Source organism: Cotesia typhae, unplaced genomic scaffold, assembly GCF_013202065.1.
Source record: "Cotesia typhae breed Kobodo isofemale line unplaced genomic scaffold, CoteBio_Ctyphae contig_11, whole genome shotgun sequence".
NCBI lineage: Eukaryota > Metazoa > Arthropoda > Insecta > Hymenoptera > Braconidae > Cotesia > Cotesia typhae.
Window position 1 is genome coordinate 1,034,878 of NW_027423711.1, and position 23,545 is coordinate 1,058,422.

Sequence of the window (23,545 nt, forward strand, 5' to 3'; positions counted from 1 at the left end):
AAAGAAAATTAATTTTACTTATGATGATTTTTCTCAAGTTGTATTATTAACACAATCTTTTGTAACAAATTCAGAGTATAAATAAAAATATGGATTGAGGTTTAAGTTAAGATTAAAATAATGTCAGAGAAACAATACTAATTCTGTTTGAATTTAAAAAATTTAGGTTTACGTTAGAAAATATGTTTTCCATGGAACTGAGTGAATTTCATGATATCGCGCAAACAATCGTGACAAATGCAATTAAAGAATCAACTGTTGAGGAAAAGGTTAACGAACTTGTTGATTTTTTACAATCGATCAATTTTGAAGTAATAAAAAAATTTGAAGGTAATTACTAAAAAAAAACAATTAGATTTCTTTGTTTTATGAATGAATATGCTTTGTTTTTTTCTGTCTTATCAGAAAAAATTTTTTGGAAAATTAACTGTCCTTTGTAAGTTGTGTTATGGCACTTACAATATAATTTTGAATTTTTCATAAAATTTGCAGTTCTTTGAAAAATTCACGTGTATTGTTTTTTTGAAAGCTTTTCTGGCCCGTAAAAGACACGGTACTGTCTTATGTCGAGTAAACGCTTAAACACATGCAATAACTATGACAATACGTATCGGTGCGAGATAAGCGTGTTTTTTTCATCATACTTTATATTAAACAATACTACAACAATTAATTTTTTTGAAAAAATTTTTTAAACATCAAAAAATCATGTTGAAAGTAGAGAAAAATTTCGTTTGTCGTTTATATGAAAAATCGAACTCTCTGATAAGCTTCTCATTTTCTTAGATTTTTTCTCAATAGAAATGAATTTTGTTTTTCATAAATGATCATTTTTAAGTAAGACAGAAGAAAAAAAATATTGCATAAGATTAAAAAGAAAATATGTATCATTTGTTAATATAACTTTTTTTTCATTGAACTGTCAGGCTTAGATAGCAACTTCTATATACTGGGATCAGTAGAAGATTTGATTCAAAATCTTGAAGATAATACTATAGCCCTTCAGAATCTGAAATCTTCACCGTATATTAAACCATTTTTAGACATAGTTCAAAAATGGGAAATTACTTTCCGCGAAATTTTGGAGGTAATAGAAGCCTGGACAGAATTTCAGACAAAATGGTTGTGTTTAAGAGAAATTTTTCTTGATAACGATTTAAAACTACAACTACCTGAAAAACTATAAAATTTGAGGGAATTAGTCGTACTTTCAAACAAATTATGCTTGATACTTTTGAAAGACCAAACGTCTACGAATGTTGTATGATTCCTGATCGTAAAAAAATTTGAAAATTTACTTTTTGAGATAGATGAATGTCGCAAGTCATTACATGAATATCTTAGTTGTAAACGAATGATTTTCCCGAGGTTTAGTTTTTATGTGATGATGAGTTGTTAAGAATATTGGCAGAAAATGATACTAATTCAATTCAGAAATATATTGCAAAAATGTTTGATAACATAGAAATGTTCAAACTTGAAGAAGGTGAAGTAAATAATGAGACTAAAATTATTTGTACTGCTGTCATTTCTTGTGAATATGAAATTATGGAACTAAAAAATCCAGTAATCATTACAAAAAAAGTAGAAAAATGGATGGTAACATTACTGGAGGAAATAAAAAATTCTAATCGACATTTAATAAAAAAAGCTATCTATATTTACGGCAAGATGAAAAAACCTCGTATTGAATGGTTATTTGAGTTTCAAGGTGTGGTAATATTTGTAGTCAATCAAATATGGCGGACAGTAGAAATAGAGGAAGTATTTGAAAAAATAAAGTTAAACAATAAACGAGCCATGAAAGAGGTATTGTATTCATATATTTTTGAATAAAAAAAAAAAGTAATTTTCAGTTAAAGTTCATTTCTTCAAGTACTTGTCACAACTCAATGACCAATTAAATGAAGTCGTAACACTCATGGGTGGAAATTCTTTGACCAATAATGATCGTACAAAATTAGACACTCTCATAACTATTGATGTACATAATAGAGATACAATTGATGAATTTGTGAAGAATAATGTTATTAAAATTGAAGACTTCAAATGGCAGAGTCAGTTAAGATTTTATTGGATCTATAATTTAGATAACTGTTGGATTAATCAATGTACTGGACGATTCGAGTATGGTTATGAATACATGGGCTTAAATGAAAGACTAGTTGTAACTCCTTTAACAGATCGCATTTATTTGACTATTACACAAGCTCTGTTAGTACATTTAGGTACATCATTGGCAGGTAAATCTTATTTAGATATTTTAATTGAATATTACTATTCAAAACTTTCTAATAATTATAAAATTTCAAAAAGTTAATTTATCTACTGTTAAAATAACCATCAAGACTTTGAGAGAGATTGTTTTAGTAAGTTTTCTGTTCTGTATTTTTTTTAGGATATGCCGGAACAGGAAAAACTGAAACAGTGAAAAATTTAGCAAAAACATTAGGATTATTATGCATTGTAACCAATTGCAGTGAAGGAGTAGATCACCTAACTATTGGGGAAATTTTCCGAGGATTAATACAAAGTGGCGCATGGGGTTGTTTCGATGAATTTGATCACATAGATGTGTCGGTTCTTTCCATTATTTCGTTACAACTACAAACACTTCGGTTAGCACTACAAAGAAAGGCAACGAAATTCTTGGTATAGTTTAAAATAGATCACATATAATTCTTGCTTGAATGAAAAAAAATAGTATATTGTGTGATAAAGAATGAAAAAAAGAGATGTTATGAGTATTGCTCAAAGTTTTAAATCGTGTTTTTAATTTTTTATATTGTCTACATTGAAACTTTAAGCTTCAATGTTTGAAATCGATCGCATTGAGATAATTACAGGTTGAATTTTCTTCTCTTGGTAACTAATATACTATTTTTCGATTTTCTTCATTTCGGAACTTTTCTCAAAGTGATTACTAAGAAGAAAAATTTTTTAAAAATAGTAAATTTTATGAAACAATTCCAAAAAAGTTTGCATCTAAAAGATAGGTATATACGACGAAAAAATTAAGCAGTTGTAAATTAGTTACTTCGATTTCACCGGCATACAAAAAAAAAGTTGTCTGTACTTCGGACCAGACCCACTTACGGGCATGTATTTCGACCCGCTGAATCCAAATTTGAAGTCCGTTTAGCTCAGTCACCCTCCAGTTTTTAGTAAAATGCGAAAACACTTTACAAAAAAAAAACGATAAAAAATTACGAAAAGTGCAGTCACGGCAATGAAAAAATTTTTGTACGATTTTTATGTTTTTCAATTTACTGAATCTAAATCTGAACGTTAATTTCACTTATGTCTTAATGGGTAAGTTTTAAAAACGTGTCCCAAAACTTTTTAAGAAATAAAAAAAGCGAAAATTACAGGATGTGAGTAGAAGAATTGGTGACAAATTTCCAAAATTTGGGCTGCTTAATGAACCTCAAACTACACTTCATGGATTCTCACGTCGACCACTTTCCTGAAATTCTTGAAGACTATAGCGAAGAACAAGGAAAACGATTTCACCAAGACAAGCAAAATGAAATGCCAGAAGAAAACAGAAAACGTAAAAGGAACCCTACTGCGTTGGTCATTTGACGATAAAACAGTTCGATACAATCGAACGACAGTCTCAAATTCGAAAATATGGTTTCGTACCTTCTCCTTACATGCTATTTTTTCAAGATTTAAAAATTTTTTCAATTTTTTAATTTTTAAGATCATATTTGATCCATGAAAATGCACCTAAGTCATCAACAATCGTGTTTAATAGATTTCCTTCCATATTTATAACTGTAGTTTTCCCGATTTTTTTGGTTTTTTGAGATTTCTAAAAATTGTTAAATGTTAATGGGACAAGATTTTAGATTAAAATTCAGTGGAACAAAATACATATAAATCATACTCAATCTGAATCCAAAAATTTTTTTCATTTCGATAATTTCGATTTCTTATGATTTATTGTCATTTTTGGGGGTTTTTCGCATCAACGGGCTAATTAATGTTCAAATTAAGATTTAGTAAATTGAAATACATAGAAATCATACTTGATCCGGGTCCACAAACATTTTTTCATCGCTGAGACTGCAGTTTTTCGCCTTTTTTTAAGGTTTTTTGCATTTTACTCAAAATTGGAGGATAACCGGACCAAAGAGACTTTAAATTCGGATTCAGCGGGTCGAAATACGTGACCGTAGGTGGGTCTAGTCCAAAGTACAGACAACTTTTTTTTTTGTGCCAGTATTTTTATTCCGAATCACAGTAGAAAATTTTTTATATTATTTCGAATATTTGTTCTTTGCTGATACTATCGAGAAAAGTTTTGAATAAGTGAGTTATTTAAATTGAATATGTAATATAATTCTACTGTTTTAAGTTCCAAACCCAGGATATCGCCTTAGATCCTAAATGTGGGATATTCATTACCATGCAACTCAGTTACGATAATCGAACCCATCTTCCGGAATCAGTTAAAGGATTTTTCAGACCAATAGCTGTCGTTGTACCTGACAGTGAATTAATTTGTCAAGTTAAACTGTTCAGCGCTGGATTCTTGACAGCAAAAAGCCTTGCAAAAAAAATAACAGTGCTTTATCATCTCGCGAAAAATCAATTAAGTAAACAAAATCATTATGATTTCGGACTGAGAGCTGTTGTTTCAATTTTGAATAGAGCCAGATATTATAAAAGAGTATCAGAAAATTTACTAGAAAGTACTATATTGTTGCGAGCTTTAAAGGACGTGAATCTTTCTAAATTAATTTCTGATGATGTTCCGATTTTTGTTGGACTTCTGAAAAATCTTTTTTTGGAGTTGGATAATTCTATAACAGAATATCCACTATTTAATGAATCTGTAGAGAATATTTATCGACGTAAGAAATTCATAATTCTACGAAAACAGGTATATGATCTAAATTTTTATATTATGTACTGAAAATAAAAAAATAACTCGAATCTAGAGAAAAATTCTCAAACCAAGAAAATATTCTGAAAGAGTTTCATTGTCTTGAATAAAGATGAAAAAGTAGTATTCACGTCAAAGAAGAAAGTAGAATATTCCAATCCGGGTGTTCGCTTTTTCTCCCTTGGCGTGTAATGTACTATTTAAAGGAGACTTGTATACTTTTTCGAGCTCTTCAACTTCAAAATTTAGTGATTGTAGGTACATACTTTTTTGAAAATTTTAAATTGCAATTTTTTTCGATCGAATCAAACGTTTTGAATGGGGCTTGCAGAATTCGACGCAGTTTTTCAAGCACAAAAGGTTATTCATCACTTACCAAACATTTCAAAGTAAAATTTTAAAGTTATGTAAAAAAATCATTTTTTTGGAATTATTTAAAATTAAATATCTATTGAACGATTTGGATGCGGCTTGCGGCAATCAATGTTGTTTTTTGAGATTAAAAACTGAGTAGTTTTCTTAATTAATTGATACATTAGCTTGAAAGTTATTTCAAAAGAACATTTTTTTAGAAAATTTCATTTTTAGAGATTTTTCATAATCTACCGAGCCGAATTGATTCAAACTCCTATGAAATTTAATGGCAATAAAACTCTTTCGAATGTCCACTATTGTCGTAGCGGAAAATTAAAAATAGTCATTTTTTGCGCTTTTTTAGTGTGAAGTGAATCTATTTAGTAATAAGATAAATTTCATTATTCAAGGTAGATAAAATATTACAATTGTACAAATTAACAATGACCAGACATGTAAATATAGTTGTTGGTCCAACTGGAGGAGGAAAAACTGTAATAATTAAAACGTTTTGTGAAACTCAAACAAGTTTGAATAGCCTATCGAAACTGTGTGTTTTAAATCCTAAAGCATACGATGTAACTCGATTTTATGGAGTTTTGAATCCACTTAATCGTGAATGGACCGATGGAATCTTCAGCAATATTTTTCGCAAATTCAATCAACCCCTTGATTTTTCATTGCTAAATGAAAAAAGATTTATTATTTTTGACGGGGATGTTGATTCAGTTTGGATAGAAAATATGAATTCCGTAATGGATGACAATAGAATTTTGACGCTTCCTAATCAAGAAAGAATAAAATTACGAAATAACTGCAATTTGATTTTTGAAGTCGGTGATTTAAAATATGCATCACCAGCTACAGTGTCACGTGTTGGAATAGTTTACGTCGATCCTAATATTTTAGGGTATGAACCATTTATAAAAAAATGGATTAAAAATCGACGTGAATCTGAACAAGAATTGCTTTTATCACTGTATCAAAAATATATTCCTAGAGTACTAGCCCTTATTATTGATGGCATATTGGGATTAGAGCAAGTTGATCCTTTGCAGATGATTATCCATCAAAATGCATTAAACTTGGTTAATATATATTTTTTAACACTTGAATTTATTTAGTTAATTTATTAGTAAAATGTCTTCAACTTATAATTTTAAAGGTATCCCAGTTATGCAAAATGGTTGATAGCCTCTATCCTTCTTGTCATCAGTCTAATGAAACATCAACTAATGATGAAAAATTTCATGTACATCAGGCTCAAGTAGAAGAAGAAGAAGAAGAAGCTTTATTACATGCAGTATTTATCCAAGCATGTTATTGTTCAATGGGCGCTGCTCTTGTTTCAGAAGCTCAATTCAAATTTGATGACTATATGAAAGAATTATCTGGACTAATGATGATCAACGATACTGCAGAAAAGCTAGCTACGATAGGTAAAAGAATCAATTTCTATTATAAATTAAACTAATTAATCTAGCAACAATTTTTACCCAGCTGACTGGAAGTTTTTATTCATAATAAAGTAGAATTATTTTTACTTTTTAGATTATATTCCTACTGCTTGCAAGTTATTATACGACTACGTTTTAGACGTGAAGAATAAAGTATGGAGACCTTGGAAAATGTGTGTTCCTCAATATATTCATAATAGAAATCAAAATTTTCATGAAATTTTTGTACCTACCTCTGATACTCTCCGTACGTTTTGGTTTATCAGTTTGATGAAGAGTTTAAAACAGCCTGTTCTGTTAGTGGGAGAAATTGAAACTGCAAAAACTGTAATGATTGAGAATTTTTCAAGATCTCTTGATCCGGCTAAATTTGTAAATTTTACAATAGTTTTCGTTTTTCCTTAGCTGTGTATATGATTGAATTAATTCAATTTGATAAATATGTTTTAGGCATTATTAAAAATGAATTTTTCATTGCGAACTAAATCGACAGATGTTCAAAGAAGTATCGAATCTTACGTAGAGAAGCGCACGAAAGATTTATATAGCCCACGATTAAGAAAAACATTGGCAATCTTCATTGATGATATGAGTTTACCAATAGTTGATTTGTATGAAACTCAACAGCCCATTGCATTTCTAAAGCTTTTTTTGGATTATGGTGGTTTTTATGATTGTAATAAAGGATTAAATTGGAAGCAAATAAAAGACACTTGTAAGCTATTTATATTCATGAAAAGGTTTTAATAGTATTTGATTTAGTAAAATAGAAAACTTCATTTAGCACCCTAAAATTAATAGATGATTTCTTCATTGTATGTAAAAAAGCCGATCAGTTTCTCTCCACAAAGTGTTATTGGACTTACTTTATTGTGTGTAGAAATACTAAACAGGAATTTAAATGATTTAAAAAGTTATTTTTATATAGAAATAACAATGCAAAAAAAATCCTCAAATTTAATTTTGCATTTAGTTTCATAGTTCTATACGTAAAAAATAAATTCATTTATCAAATTTAGTTGGTTCTTAAGTATATTATTCATTCATTTCAATCAGGGTTTTTAGCAGCAATGACCGGAGAAAGGCGAAATAATGCGGTTGATTCTCGTTTTATTTCTTTATTGGCTGTTTACTATACGGTGCATCCAGATAATACAAGTTTGAATTACATCTATAGTAGTATATTAGCTGGACATTTAGCGATATTCAGTGATGGGATTCAAGCAATTACGAATAATATTGTGAAGATCACTATTGAGCTATGTGAGGTATTTAATTATGAAAATAACATTTCATTTAGTTATGACTCTAGTTTTATAGTTTTCATTTTCAATTAGATTGTTCAATTCGAATTACCACCAATTCCATGTAAATTTCATTATAATTTCAACATGAAAGATTTCTCGAAAATATGCGCAGGACTTCTTCAAAGTATACCTAGTTATTTTTATACGGCTGCACAATTTGTAAGACTATGGAAAAATGAAATAACTCGAGTTATATGTGACCGGTTAATTAGTGAGGAGGTTAAAAAAATTTAGTTATTTTCTATATCATAAATACCTTTTAATCTTTTTTTATTCATCATAATTAGGATCGAAATCTTGTGCAAAATCGTTTGGAGATGAAAATAAAGTCAGAATGGGAGAAGAATCCTGATATAATTGAAAATGCTCTCAGAGACCCATTGCTTTTTGGTAATTTCAGAAACGCCCTCAATGACGATGGAATTCAAAGTTATGAAGATGTATTAGATTACGAGGCTGTTTACAATATTTTTATTGAGGTTTCGAATCCTTAATGATATTTAAATAAGTGAAGTAAAACAGATTAAAGACTAATTAGAAAATTTTCAGATTCTCGAATTATATAATAAAAATAATGTTAAGCTTGAGATGATTCTCTTTAATGATGCACTTGAGCATTTAATACGTGTTCATCGTATTTTGAAAATGCATCGTGGCCACGTGTTACTTGTAGGAGCAAATGGAAGTGGTAAACAATCAGTGATTAGACTTGCATCCTTTGCGGCCAAATGTGATGTTTTTGAAATTTTTCTTGACTATACTTATAATGAAACTTATTTTCAAGAAGATATAAAAAAACTTCTTAATTTAGTCGGCATTGACAACAAAAAAATTTTGTTTTTGTTCACATCTGCTCAAATTGTAGATGAAAACTTTTTAGAAATAATAAATAACATATTAGCCGCAGAGATTCCTTTTACGTTATACGCGGAAAATGAAATTGATGAAATTAATGACAAGTGTAAAGAAAATGTAACTCAAGAAGGACATTGTATTGACAAGTCTGTAAAAATTACATCAATCAGAGAAAATAGTATTAGTTAATATTTTGATAATGGAGATTTTATTTTACAGAGAAAATATTTGGTCCTATTTCACAAAAACTTGCACTGCAAATCTCCATATTGCATTGTCGATGAGCTCAGCAGACGATCTCTTTAAGAAACGTTGCAGAAACTACCCTGGTATTGTTAAAAATACTACAATTAATTGGATGTTTCAATGGCCCCAACAAGCCCTTTTTGCAGTCGCTAATTTTCTAATGAAAGATGTAAGTTCAAATATCAATTGGTCAGTGATAATAAAATAATGAAGTTAATGGCAATAATGAAAGTGCGTAGCAGTATTCCGGTTTTATATACTAAGTTTATGAAACGAATGAATCGTACACAAAAAGAAAGAAAATCTTGAGTCAACCGTAAATTTTCTTAAATCAAGAAAATCTTAAGGAAGATTGAAAATTTCTTGAATGAAGTTAAAATTTCTTGAACGAAGTTAAATTTTTTTAAGCCAAGAAAATTTCTTCTCGCTCCAAAATAACTTCGGTCTTCCTTACAATTTTCTTGGTTCAAAAAATTTTTTTTTCTGTGTAGACAATCGGAATTTTCAACTGCACTTAATTCTGACATTTTGAAATTTTTTGTGTGATTAATTTTATTATGTCATTGAACCTTATTATCAATATCAAAAAACCATGAAAAAAAATAATTACAATAATTAGTTTCATATTGTTATTATCTAATTGGAAATTTTTGCATTAAATGAATAGTAAAGGAATTGTTGCAGCAAAACATAATTTCGTAACTATTCAAAATTATAAAATTTTTATAGGTTTCAGTTTTATCGAATAGTCATAATATCTCTAGCTTCATTCTTACGATCACTAAGTACAGAATAGTTCCTAATGAATTAGCAAACACTTCAGCTTTTTCTTATCGATGATCTACTGTAAGACCGTTTATGTATGCCTTTTACTTCACTCATTTCGACGCAAAAGACAAAAGCTCCTCGCTGTTATTAGCAACCGCCTTGTTGTATGATTAAAGTATAACTAATAAAGTCATATTTTTTGATAAAAATATTTAATGAAGGCACTTAGAACAGCACTGTTAATACTACTAGCTCAACATTATCACTTATGTGTGATGTCGACATAGCAATAGTATATTGTGCAACCAGTGCGACAAGTTGTCGATTGCTTGAGGGGGCAATCGATAGCGTCGCACGAGTTGCACATACTATTTTTTATTGCGAATGCGGAACAAACGTGAACATAAAATTGGGGCTCAGAAGCAAAGTCGCGGTGGGGTCCAGGGGCAAAGCCTCAGTTTAGGGTTTGGGGGGCGAAGCCCCCCCAGACCAAAAATAATACCTGAAAAATTAAAAAATATTAGTTATCAATGAGAACATTTTATATTTGATAAGAACAAGAAAAACAACAGCAACATAAAATAAATTTACACATTGAAACAATTAACACATAAAATTAAATGACATTAAATTTAGCTGTCACTACAATTTTGTAATTTTCTTTTACAAACAAATTTGTTCCAAAAAATTATTCATAAAAAATTGCATTTTTTATTTTCTGGTATCGCGTCTTTTAACAGGATTCTATAATGTAAAACTATCGGTATAATTGAGATCGAGCGTCGCCCGCCTACAGAAGGCTTCCTACAGAGAAGGCTTGCTCAGTCTTACGATTTCTATAAATTCATGTGAACTAATTTATTCATAAGTTGTCTAATCAAACAATTAAAGCATAAATTTATTTAAATCTTTACAGAATAGAGATATTTCTGAAGATCATTATGATCAAGTTGTTCAGCATATCGTTGATGTACATGTTAATATTAAAATGTATACGATGGAATTGTTCGAAAAGTATCGAAGAAATAACTACACAACACCAAAACATTATCTAGATTTTATAAAAACTTACTTAACACTTATAACAAAGAAAAAAAATTATACAACTTTTCGATATAATCGATTATTGATTTGCTTAAATAAAATTACTGAAGTGTCTAAATACTCGATTGAATTGAATCAGAAATTATCAATTAAAAAGACAGCAGCGACTGAACAAATAGAAGAAGAATGCAATAATTTAGAAGCTTCAATAAAAGAATTAAATGAAGAAATTGTACAAATGAAAGAAAATAGTTTATCAATAAAAGATAAAATTAAAGAAAACAATGAAATGATAATTCAAGAATCTGCACACGATAAAGAAATATTTACCGATGTTTTTTTTAAACTGAATATAATCAAAACAACATTAAACGATTTAAAGAACAGTGATCTTGTAGAGTTGCAATTGCTTTCAGAGCCTCCACATTTAGTGCAAATGGTTGGCGAGTGTATCGCAATAATAAAAGGTTCGAAAGAAATTTCATGGGAAAGTTTTCAAAATCTTCTTCGTGATCCAGACTTTGTTGAATCTTTGCAAGAATTAGATGTTAATGAAATAACTATTGAAAAACAGCAATTAATAGATACTCGTTTGAAAAATTTTAATGAATTTGACCAATTAAAATCAATTAGTAAAATAGCTTTTGAATTGTATCAATTTCTGCAAGTAACGTTGCGTTTATATACTTTCTGCCAAAAATCAGAAAAAATAAAAAATTATGAAACTGATTCAGAATGCATGGAAATGGGATTTAGAACAGAAGAAAATGGATTAGAAAATCTAGAAAAACAATTAACAGAATTAAATATGAAATACGACGATGCAACGTCTAGAAAACGAGAATTGCAAGAAGAAATAGACTCTTTGCAAAAAAACTTAATCTTCGTTGATGAAATGACAAACGAGTTTTTGTATGATAGTGATAAGTGGGAAGAGGAATTAAAATATATGAGAGATGATTCTGAATGCATCATTGGGAATTGTTTATTGTCTGCTGGATTTTTAATATATTGTGGACCTTTCACTGCTGAATTGAGAAATAAAATGCTTTATAATGATTGGATGAAGAGCATTATCGAAAAAAACATCCTAGTATCAAAATCATTTAGGGTGGAAAAATACTTGGATGATGGTATTCAAAAAAGTGGATGGAATTTTCAGGACTTATCACACGATGACTTTTCAATTCAAAATGGAATTCTAACGATGTTCTCTTCCGAATTGGTTATTTGCATTGATCCTCATCAGCAAGCCCTGAGTTTGATTAAGAAAATAGAAAAAAAACCTTTAAAAATTGTTTCATTTTATGATCAAGAGTATATGGAACAATTTGAATCGGCTGTTAAAGATGGATTTTCAGTAATCTTTCAAAACTTTGATTATTTTCATTACATTTTGGATGACATTTTAGCAAAAATCATACGAAGTAAGTACTTGTTTTATAATCATGTATTATTAATGAATAAATAAATTGATTTTTTGTAGGTGTTAATAAACAATCTTTAATCAACCAAAATAGTACACAAAAAGATAACAATGTAAAATTTCGTCTATACTTCATAACTAAAATTTCAAATCCTAAGTTCAACCTTACAATATTCTCGAAAGCAACTATTATTAATTACATGATTACTACAGTAGTGAGTTAAAAACTTATCAAATTATATATTTTGAATAAAGGGGTTAGGTGGGTTTCAGGAGTTCAAAAAAAGGGTATTTTTACTATTATTTAACTTCGCGCTAAGAAAATCAAAGATTTTAAGTCCACCGGAAGGGTTTCATAAGTGTGTGTGTGTGTGTGTGTGTGTGTGTGTGTGTGTGTGTGTGTGTGTGTGTGTGTGTGTGTGTGTGTGTGTGTGTGTGTGAACCTCTTATAACTTTTGAACGGCTTGACCGATCGGATCGAAATATGTGCCAATCTAAAGAGTATCATTACCATTAAATTTCATTTGAGAAATCTCGAAAATAAAATTTTCGAAAAATCGTTTGTTTGGAATATCTTCTAAACGGCTTAGCTGATCAATTCCAAAAACTAATCTGCACTTAAACTTGAAAAACCACGTCGATTGCTACCAGTCCCCTGTGTCGAAAAAATTCGGAAAAAGTGATTTTTCAAATTTTTCTGAAAAATAGAATTTTAAAAACTGCGTGGAATGCTGCCAACCGCGTGAAAATTGGTTCATTCATTCAGAAGTTAGTGCGGTTTGAAAATTCAAAAAATACTCTTTATTAACCTGCTACCAGACTTTTGAGCTCGGAGAGCTAACTCTTTGAGCTCGAACAGCCCATAACAACAAATACACTGTGTTTTTGAGCTCGAAGAGCTTAAAAATGTCTGAAGTGCAATTTTGAGCGCTTAAATATGGAATTAGCGGGAAGTTGCAGGAATAGCCTTTAAGGTCAATCGTTTTCCAGATTATTTTTTGAAACCCACCTGACCCCTTAATATTAAAAATTAAGATACTTCAAGTTAATTTCAAAATTACAATTAAGATCGAGTTTTTTTATAAATTAGTAGATCAAATCAGATCAAGTTTGATCAAATTTCAAAATGAAGTAAATGTACTAAAATTTTCAAGAAAGTATATATGGAGAAATAACAAATTTAGTTAATCGTTATATATTAACAGACTTAAATAATTTTTAATTGATTTTACTTGAACTCACTTTAAAAAAGATTTAAAGTTTAAAATTGACAAATCACATCAGTGACCACTTTAAATAAATGTTTTTTTAGAAACGACACAGAAAAACGACGACTAAAAAGAAAAAAGTTTCAATTGGACAATTATTAAAAAAGTTATAAGTGAATAATAGGAGAGAAAAAAAAAAAAAAAAGCGGCATGATGGCCGAGCGGACTAAGTCATTATCCCGTTAGTTCGGTCGCACATCATGCCATGAGGCGAGGGTTCGAGCCCCGACGGTTGTTAGAATAGTTCCAACACCAACCGTCGGGGATCGCTCCGGTAGCCGAACTGTACTGGTATGGGTTTTCTCTGTGGTTTCCCCATCGCCACTAAATAAACAATCGCCACTTGAAGTAAACAATTGGTTTACTTTTTTCATGAGAACCTATATACCAAGTTATAAAAATATAACAAAAAATTTTTAAAATAAAAATATCAATATGAATATCTATAAAAAAAATCAACATAGAAAAATTAATTCATTAAAAAAATAGCTATTTATAAAAATTTTTATGTATACCGCAAAAATAATGATTGAAATAAGATAATATTAATTTCTTTACCAGATTTTCCACTGATATCAAGCCAGTATTTATACAAGCCTCTAATTTCTAGATCTCTGGGTAATGTCTTATTTAACCAAGCAGTATTAAATTCTTCCAGAATATCCTTTGATAAATTGTTTTCGAAGGTTAATAGATGTTTTTCCTTATCTTCTGTTACTTCATCTTGTACATTTTCTTTAGTTACTGTTGTTTTAGATTTCTTTCTTTTATCAAATACATCATAGTCAACGGCAGAAGGATCGAAAGGATACAAGCCTGCAGCTTTGAATCCACTGATAACAGCATTTTTTTCTTGTACCATAGCATCCAATGCAAACTTTAGAACTAATGGAAAATCTTCTTTTTTTACTCGGGAAACATTTTTAAAATTTTTCCATCTTGGTACAAATTTTTTCCATGTCTGTTTAAATGGGTGAAAAAAACTAATGTCAAGTGGTTGCATTATATGGGTTGAGTTGGGAACAAGTCCAATCAACTCAATACCATTTTCACGACAAAATGTAACCAGAGGCATAGTCATATGTGATGAATGATTATCCAAATATAACACGATTGGAAACTGAGCTCCTTGTTTCACTAGCCATGGATAAAATATATTTGTTATATACTCATAGAATGACTCAGAGGTCATCCACCCATTATCTGAGAGCCCAACACCCCAACCTTCAGGACAATTTTCTCTGGTACTTCTTCTTTATAAGGAAACATGATCATGGGAGGTGCACGATCACCATTAGCACTATACATAAACAATACGGTAAATCCTTCTTTATCAGAATCAACCACCTTATATGTAGAACGGGATCCTTTAGCTAACAATACTTTTTCAGATGGAGGGCATAAACTTACATAAGTCTCGTCACAGTTGAAAATTCTCGTAGAAGGAATCTCCAATAATTTTTTTTCAGTTAAATACTTAGCTTGTTCATCAAACCAATCTTTCAGGTCATCACCGGTCACTGCTGCTCTACTGAGTCAGATGTTGTGATTTCCTGATTGACATTTGAGGGTGTCGTTTTCGAAAGCCCTCATACCAATGTCAGCTCGGCCGACTATCAATAAATGGAGTTTCTTTTTTTGACATTTTCACATATTGTTGAATAGAATCTAAGAGCTCTGTTTTAGTTACTGGTAAACCACGCTGAGCTCTAAAAAGAATCCAGTCAACTATTTTTTGTTCTTCGGTATTAGAAAAAACAGTTGCTGGTCCAGTTTTTTGTTTGGATATTTCAGGGTTCCCTTTTTTTCTAGAGAGTGTAGTTGGGGGAACTCCGTACACTGCAGCAGCTTTTCTCAGTGAAACACCTGTGTCGACAGCTTTCAAAGCATTAGCTAAATCATCAGGAGAATAATTTATACGCGTAGATTTATTTTTTTTTGAAACCTTCTTACACGTATTAACTAAGACAACAGCCGTTTTTGGAGCCTTGGAACTGTTGTTAACACTTAGATTCACAGATTTAATTTTATTTTTTTTGCTTGATTTATTTTTTTGGCATTTTTTTGTAGTCTTTCCCATATTTACGCAATTTAAATTCTTATCTGAAATAAAAAATTATTGATTTGATTAACTTAAACAATGTTTATTATCCAACTTACAAATTTTAGAGGTTAGTTTTTAATTTTGATAGAATTTTCAAATTTAAGTACTTACCTAATACAAATTTATAGAAATATACACTGAAGTAACATTTATCTGACATAAACTGCTTTTTTATAAATAATTAACAATTATTAACACTAAATTCAATAAATAATGCTCTCACGAGTCACTGTTTCATAATTACGGACCACATTGAAAAATGAACGTACGTGGGACATGGAACACGGAATATACTGTTCCATAAATCCGGACTATTAAAGAATTTTTGTACCTATTATGAAACACTTGAAATAAAAGTAAATACTTTATTAAACTACCTAAAATTCATTATCAATAGGAAGATAATAAGCTCAACTTTTAGTTGAGATGTTTCAAGTATTTTTAATCATTGATATATTTCTCAAAAACTTGAAATAATTGCATTTTTACACACGTGACTATTTTACTCCAAAAAAGGTTTTTTTCATGCAACTTGACGCGGGCATTCAATATATTTTTTTTTCTCTACATTTTAAAGTATTCATGAAAATGAATTAATTTAATCAATATATTAGTAATTAACGATCATAAATATTATTTTATAAGTACCAAATAAGTTAAAAATTATTTGTTATTGAGATTTTTATCGAATGTTTCATGAACCAGGACAGTGTTCCATAATATGGACTTTTACCTTACTTTAGATTTAAAAATTAACTGTCTTTTTTCAATGAATTTAAAGTTAAAATTTTTGTATAGAATATTAAAGTAATGTAGATTCTCTCGAATTTGATTTATTTGATCTGATTTGGCATAAACTTTTCTTTTGGATTTGCAATAAAAAGTGTGGGAAAAAAATTTAAATAATAATAAAATCTTACTACAGGTCCTTGAAAATAAACTATTGTCAATTGTTATGGGATTAAAAAAATCAGATATTGAAGAAAAGAAAAACAAATTAATTACACAGATCAATGTAATTAAGAGCTCTATTAAAAAATCTGAAAACGAATTTTTTGAAAAAATATCTATAAGTAAAAAACCGTTATTACAAGACATTGATTTGTTAGAAAGTTTAAGAAAAATCAAGGCCAACATTCGCGAAATGACTCTTAAAATTGATCAAGACAAAATTGCAGTGGCAGATATTCAAGAGATAAGCGAAAGTTATCGTCCAGTTGCGACGAGGGGAGCAGTGTTATTCTTTGTACTTACCGATCTCGCTGCATTAGAACCTATGTATCAATATTCATTGTCAAGTTATTTGGAATTGTTCACTCGTTCATTAAAACAAGCACCCTCATTAAATGTATCGATGACGGAACATATAGACAGTATAATTGAAACTCTCACAATAAATATTTTTGATTATGGGTGTCTAGGTATTTTTGAAAAACATAAAGTTCTACTTTCTTTTCAAATTTGTACTAAAATTGAATTAAGTATCGGTTGCATCAGTCAAGAAGAGTTAAATTTCTTTATAAAAGAAAATAATTCAGTAGAAAGTTCTCAGCGAAATCATATTCAATGGCTTCCTTCGTCTAGTTTAACGGATATTTTTCAACTGTCAGTCAGATTCGAGAATTTTTCTGACTTATACAATGAGTTACAAGTTAATTCCAATGAGTGGTATCAATGGTATAAATCAGATACCCCTGAATCGAGTACATATCCTGGTGAATATTCAAAGAAATTATCTCCATTTCAAAAGCTCATGCTAATTAAATGTTTTCGTATTGATCGAGTTTATTGTGGAATTATTAAATATGTGACTGATTGTTTGGGAGTTAAAATTATTACTCCTCGTATTATAAGTTTTGAAACAATTTACAAACAAATCAATTCATATATTCCGGCTGTATTGATTTTAAGTCCAAGAGTAGAGTTAACGGCAGAATTTACTGCACTTGCAGAATTTCATGGTTTTAACGCTGAAAAACTGATGATTATTTTTCTGGGAAAAGGCCAAGAAAAGGTATACACATTACAATAATAACATTAACTGTTTTTTTTTAACTATATTTGACTTAGAGGTGAAAAAAAAGTTTTACCAAAATTGAAAAATTTATAATTTTGACACAAAAAGAAACACCTCTCTGAAATTTTCTAAGATCTCTTAAGATTATTTTAAGGTATTGTAGTAAAAAATTTGACTTCAAAATTTCGTGTCACCATCATACTATAACAAACATAAGACGGGTAATAAGGCCTAAGTGATAGATATGCTATTTAAAATAACCGCTTCCGCTAAAAACTTCTCTAGTAAAAACGTCTAGCATAGAAATGTTGCTACAAGTTTATAGAGTCCCAATACAACGTTCCCTGTCTTCTATATTTCATCATCCGTCATATGCTAAAGTAGCGCAGAAGAATTCCTAAAAAACGATTTGAGTAAATGATAAACATTTTTTATAATTTTATATTTAATAATTTAAAACCATTGTTCTAATTCTTATCAACATCTTAAAAAGTATTGTTGCTCTATTTAAGTGATGATTGATCTCTAATACCAATTTTATCAAGTAGAGTATAACTATTTCCAGTATGTATAACCCGCAGGCCTTATTACCCTATCATAGTAAAATAAGGCCTATTTACAAGGTTTTTGAAAAAATTTAATTTTGTGTTTGTTTATGGTGAAAATTACCATTAATCCATTACATTTTATGGCTAATGTATGAATTTAAAAATTAATGATACATTGCAATGATTAAATGCAATATTTTCGATTTTTTTCAAAATCTCCCTTAGCTAGAGGCCTTATTACCTGTCGGTACCGTATATAATTTGAATTTCGAAAACGGTTCCAACGATTTTCATAAAATTTAGTATGCACTCTCTTAAAAGAAATCAGTGGAATTTCACTGATTCCCACCAGTGAGTGCAATTTCACTGGTTGAATCGGTGAACAAAATCTGTATTCATGCACACTGTTGTGTTTACTGGTTAAATCAGTGGAAATCCACTGATTCACCAATGAAATTGTCATTCACTAGTTGAATCATTGGAATTCGACTGATTTCTTTTAAGAGAGCAGGGGCTTTTGTATTGAAAATGTCATTTTATCCGCGTTTTCAGGCGATTTATAGAAAAAAAAAAAAAAAAATACCGAGCAAAGCTCGGTCATCCCGGTACTGTAATGATTAAGTGTGTATAAATGAAGATGTTTTGTACCTACCAGAAGATTTACGACGATTAATTTATTTATTTATTGTTTTTTTATTTATTAAATCTTTTCATTGAATCCCAAATAAATTTTGTGGTTAAATGAAGAAATAGCATATTACATATCGACTTCACCTCGACCAACCATTACATGTGATGGGACTTTTCTTATTTTAAGTTCACTGAAAAATAGCGTATACACACTATTTCACAGCTATACCACTTGGAATACTTATAGCTGTGAGATAGTGAATAATCTCTATTTTAGATTTAAAAAGTATAATGTAGATATATTTTGTATTTATCAGAAAGCTAATGAGCTACTAGAAATTGCAATAACTAAAGGACAGTGGTTAGTTTTACGAAATTGTCATTTAGGATTGGAATTTATTCAAAAACTTGAAGCAAAAATTAATCATATGAAAAAACCTCATGATAATTTTCGCTTATGGCTAACGACTGATCTTATCAATGACTTCCCTATTGGAATGTTACAACGATCATTAAAAGGTATATTTCATACTTTATACATATTTTTTTTCGAAAATTTCGAGTGTCCAAAACTCAGCTTAACGTATTTAAGACCAGTAGTTTGAACCAATTCGTCTTCATGATACAAATTTAAAAAATTTATAACTCATCTTTTTATGAATTTTTTGTCATTTGATTAGTAATTATTGTTATTGTTTGAAGAACAATAACTTGATAATAACTTTATTAGTTAATATTTATTCAATGAATTGTGGTAATTAATCATTAAATTTCAATTTTTCATGTTATTTAAGTTGTCCTTGAGCCACCGAGTGGATTGAAGTTGAGTTTAAAAAATACATATCTGAAGCTGCCTGAAGAAAATCTGAAAAGTTGTAGTCATTCGAAGTACAAGCATATCATTTATATTCTGGCATTTTTTCATGCAATAGTTCAGGTAAATTACCATGTGCAATATTCTATTAAGAATTTATCTGTCAAATAAGTTTATCTATAGGATCATGCGAAAAAAACTTATTTAAACAATAATTAAGATTACTGTTCAAGCATCTTGAATCCGTACACTGACAAAAAAATTAACTCGATTCAAGACAAAACATTTTGATTCAAGAAATTATGAGGAATTTTATTATCTTGAATCAGACAAAAAAAATTGTTTAACTAAGTAAATTTTATTTGGTTCGAGAATTTTTTTTTTTTGATCCAAGAGATGAAATTATTTAGAATGATTCTCTTGATTCAAGATTTTTTTCTTGAATTAAGTTTTTTTTTTTTTTTTTCCCAGTGATTAATCACTCTTGGTGTAGTCAAGTCGGAAAACTTTTACTAATTTAATAATTTTTAATTTAATTTTATTCTATATTTTTAATTTCATTCTCTAATCAAGTAGCAGAACTTTATTTTTTTAGAGCATAAAAAAATTTCAGAACAATATCATAGGCGAACTTATTTCAAAAATGAATTTTGTATTAAGAGTTTCACATAAATTTTTATTTTTAAGTTTTAGTAACTGTTATTGGTGTTTTTTATAGGAAAGAAAAAAATATGGTAAAATTGGTTGGACTATAAATTATAATTTTAGTGAATCAGATTTTAATGTTTGTACTTCAATTATTGGTACATATTTAACTAATTTATCACCGACTAGTGATTTCCCTTGGGCTAGTCTTAAATATCTAATAAGTGAAGTGATTTATGGCGGAAAAGTAATTGACAGATATGATCATCGCATAGTTAAAGTTTATGTAGATGAATACTTCGGAGATTTTATATTTGATACTTCTCAACCATTCTATTTATATAAAAAAAACGAAACACTTCATTCTGTTCCGTTGGATGGCAGTAAAGATGATTATATCTCATTCATAGATAATTTATCTCTTAGTGATTCTCCTGAAATATTTGGCCTTCACTTGAATGCAGAAAATACCTATTTTGTTCGAAACATTAGAGAAATGTTGATTAATTTAAATAAAATGACGCCTCAGCAATGTAAGTTGAATTGAAAATACTTTTAGAATTCTCTGATATCTGATACAGTTTAATATAATCTTATTTTCTTAATATGTAAATTTTTGATGATAGAAATAACATAATATGTTATTGTAGCTATTAACAGTTTATCAAAGCTGAATCCAGAAGAACTTATAGATAATGTATCAAAAGATGTTTTGAATAAAATTCCATCAGAGTTTAATATGGCTAAAGTGAAACATAATTTTGGTCTGGATGTTACACCATCAGTCATAGTTTTATTTCAAGAATTAGAAAGATTTAACAAATTGATTCATACAATCAATACAACGTTAACGCAACTAAGAAACGTAATAAAAATATTTAATTTTGTAAATCATTTTAATTAAGAATAACAAAAAATTTTCTTTAAAAAGGCAATAGCAGGAAAAACGAACTTCACTACAAGGATGGAAAGTATATCCACTTCTTTATACAATGGTGAGTTACCTAAAGAATGGGCTCGTTTAGCTCCAGCAACAAAAAAAAATTTGGCCAATTGGATGATCCATATAAATCAAAGAAAGAATCAGTACATTGATTGGTCGGGAAGTAATGAACCAATTGTAATGTGGTTATCTGGCTTACATGTTCCGGAATCATATATTGCAGCTTTTTTTCAAATGAGCTGTAAAAAAAATAACTGGTCTTTGGATAATTATTCAATTTACACAACAGTGTCAAAATTTTCTAAATTTGACGAAATTGAAGAGAGACTTTGTGAGGTAATTATTAACATTTTAAAAATCAATAAATCTTTAATCAATAAAAAATTCTTTCCGTAGAGTTGTAATGTACATGGATTGTTCTTAGAAGGGGCAAGGTGGGATAAAGAACAGCATTGCCTGAAACAGTCATATTCTAAAGTGAAATTTGATGAACTTCCAGTGTTGTGTATTACGACTAAAAAATCTCTCAGTATACATTTAGAGGTGGGTAAATTATTCTCCAAATATATTTTTTTTTAAATATGTAAGTAAATAATAAAACATATCTAGTTCAGTTAGCACAATTTTTTAAAAAGTTTTTAAGACGCTTTGAAAGCTTGTAAAATTTTTGTTAAATTAATTGCTACAATAGCATATCTGATTATAAAAATTATTATTAATATCTATTTTCTCTCTACAGAATACTGTGAAAACCCCTGTTTATGTAACAACAGATCGCGAAAATACTATGGTAGAAGGTATGGTACTTGAAGCTGATCTGAAAACAACTGAACATAACTCTTTGTGGATTTTACAAGGACTATGCTTGCTATTGAACATAGATTGATTTAAAAATCTCATAAAAATAATTCCATTGTAAAAATTCACACTAATTCCACTTTCACGAAACATTTTGCAAAGAAATATTTATTCTTCGGAGAAAGATATGAATTGAAAAAATACTAAGTAACTGATATAATCTGATGTAATCTTATATGATCTTTGAAATTAAAAAAATGTGGTTGAAAATCCAATTCAATAATAAAAATAACATGAAAAATATAAGAAATATATATTGTAAACTATTCGTAACGTGATTGCCCTTGTGGAAATAATTCTCTGAAAAAACTCTTGACAAGTCTTTATAACTCTGAATAAGACTTTTCGAAATTCTTCACATCCCTAACTAAGTGAAGGAAAGACTTAATAAGAAAGACTTAATTCTTTCCTACCTAGAAAGTTGACTTTAATATTTGATAGTCCAAATTAAATACCGATTGGATTTACTCTTTGAGTAGTATCTGTTTCCAACATCAAGTGCACTTCATTTGCTGTTGATGTTTTGACTTGCTCAACTATGAGTGATTCGATGCCCATCAAAGTATTTTCGTGATGAAAATATTATTTAAAAAAAATTTTTTTAAAACATGCATTAATTCTTTTTTATAGTTTTATTTAATTCTGATAAGTAATTTTTTTGAAAAGAAATATTTTCTTCTTTTCCTGTAAAACTGAACAAGTCTTATCAAGTCTTAATAACTCTTTGAGAAATTCCGAAATTGCAGGGAAAATTTGACTTTTGAAGAGTATTGCTGAGTTTTGAAGACTTATTAAGTCTTTCCTTTACTTACCCTTGCAACCTTCACCTCACTCTGGAATCACTCTGTATTCAGAGTCAGATCGAGTGAAATCATATTGAAATCAGTGTGGATCCAGAGTGGTTTTGTGCCTTTTTTCCAGAGTCAAATCACAGTGAATCCAGAGTGATCCCAGAGTGAATTCAGTGATCCCAGAGTGAATTCAGAGTAATCTCAGAGTGAATTCAAAATGAAACTAAAGTGAATTCAAAATGAAACTAGAGTGTTTTCAGAATGTCTTGAAAATGTTTTCAACGTGGGTTTAGCGCTTTTCAGAGTAAATTCGAATAATTCTCAATTTTGTCCTTGGTATATTTATGATAACTTTAACACGAGTGTAATGTATTGAGTTTTCATAATTTACCTAATTATATTAACAGTTAGACGACAAATGGTTACTAAATTGATAATCATATAGCATTTTTCGACTACATAATTAACAACCATTTCATTCTACAAAATAAGAGATAACAAATTTTGTAATTTGAAAATACTTTCAATTAGTTAAAGGTCTATTTTTATCTTTATTATATTAAATTATGAAGTCAA

At 29.2% G+C, this 23,545-nt stretch overlaps 4 protein-coding genes across 4 annotated transcripts; 3 read left to right on the forward strand and 1 right to left on the reverse strand.

Moving 5' to 3' along the window:
- Positions 1 to 94: 94 nt before the first annotated feature.
- Positions 95 to 8,151, forward strand: LOC141524161 (dynein axonemal heavy chain 10-like). The gene is made up of 11 exons (XM_074237852.1): positions 95 to 330; positions 927 to 1,809; positions 1,877 to 2,243; positions 2,399 to 2,652; positions 4,364 to 4,891; positions 5,659 to 6,336; positions 6,414 to 6,687; positions 6,800 to 7,077; positions 7,156 to 7,420; positions 7,762 to 7,968; positions 8,043 to 8,151. The coding sequence occupies exons 2-11, from the start codon at positions 1,450 to 1,452 to the stop codon at positions 8,075 to 8,077; spliced, it is 3,246 nt and encodes a 1,081-aa protein (XP_074093953.1). The 5' UTR covers positions 95 to 330; positions 927 to 1,449; the 3' UTR covers positions 8,078 to 8,151.
- LOC141524176 (dynein axonemal heavy chain 10-like) lies at positions 8,097 to 8,506 on the forward strand. The gene is made up of 2 exons (XM_074237873.1): positions 8,097 to 8,231; positions 8,300 to 8,506. Exons 1-2 carry the CDS (start codon positions 8,097 to 8,099, stop codon positions 8,504 to 8,506), a joined length of 342 nt encoding a protein of 113 aa, XP_074093974.1.
- Positions 8,457 to 23,192, forward strand: LOC141524152 (dynein axonemal heavy chain 10-like). Its single transcript, XM_074237839.1, has 12 exons — positions 8,457 to 9,013; positions 9,087 to 9,282; positions 10,798 to 12,352; positions 12,412 to 12,566; positions 16,649 to 17,737; positions 19,236 to 19,437; positions 19,713 to 19,855; positions 20,451 to 20,910; positions 21,028 to 21,242; positions 21,309 to 21,656; positions 21,717 to 21,863; positions 22,060 to 23,192. Exons 1-12 carry the CDS (start codon positions 8,601 to 8,603, stop codon positions 22,204 to 22,206), a joined length of 5,070 nt encoding a protein of 1,689 aa, XP_074093940.1. The 5' UTR covers positions 8,457 to 8,600; the 3' UTR covers positions 22,207 to 23,192.
- On the reverse strand, positions 9,143 to 16,074 carry LOC141524166 (uncharacterized). The gene is given in 4 exon segments (XM_074237862.1): positions 9,143 to 10,383; positions 14,178 to 14,852; positions 14,855 to 15,722; positions 15,835 to 16,074. Coding segments are annotated over 3 exon segments (834 nt in total). The 5' UTR covers positions 14,928 to 15,722; positions 15,835 to 16,074; the 3' UTR covers positions 9,143 to 10,297.
- Positions 23,193 to 23,545: the final 353 nt, after the last annotated feature.

Excerpts from the sequence above, each read along its gene's own strand:
- LOC141524161 (XM_074237852.1), top strand. The coding sequence starts at position 1,450 with ATGTTTGATAACATAGAAATGTTCAAACTTGAAGAAGGTGAAGTAAAT. Across the intron at positions 1,810-1,876 it reads ATAAACGAGCCATGAAAGAG|TACTTGTCACAACTCAATGA; the intron begins GTATTGTATTCA and ends CATTTCTTCAAG. Across the intron at positions 7,078-7,155 it reads CTCTTGATCCGGCTAAATTT|GCATTATTAAAAATGAATTT; the intron begins GTAAATTTTACA and ends AATATGTTTTAG.
- LOC141524176 (XM_074237873.1), top strand. The coding sequence starts at position 8,097 with ATGAAAGATTTCTCGAAAATATGCGCAGGACTTCTTCAAAGTATACCT. Across the intron at positions 8,232-8,299 it reads ACCGGTTAATTAGTGAGGAG|GATCGAAATCTTGTGCAAAA; the intron begins GTTAAAAAAATT and ends CATCATAATTAG.
- LOC141524152 (XM_074237839.1), top strand. The coding sequence starts at position 8,601 with ATGATTCTCTTTAATGATGCACTTGAGCATTTAATACGTGTTCATCGT. Across the intron at positions 9,283-10,797 it reads CTAATTTTCTAATGAAAGAT|AATAGAGATATTTCTGAAGA; the intron begins GTAAGTTCAAAT and ends AAATCTTTACAG. Across the intron at positions 19,856-20,450 it reads TTTTTCATGCAATAGTTCAG|GAAAGAAAAAAATATGGTAA; the intron begins GTAAATTACCAT and ends TGTTTTTTATAG.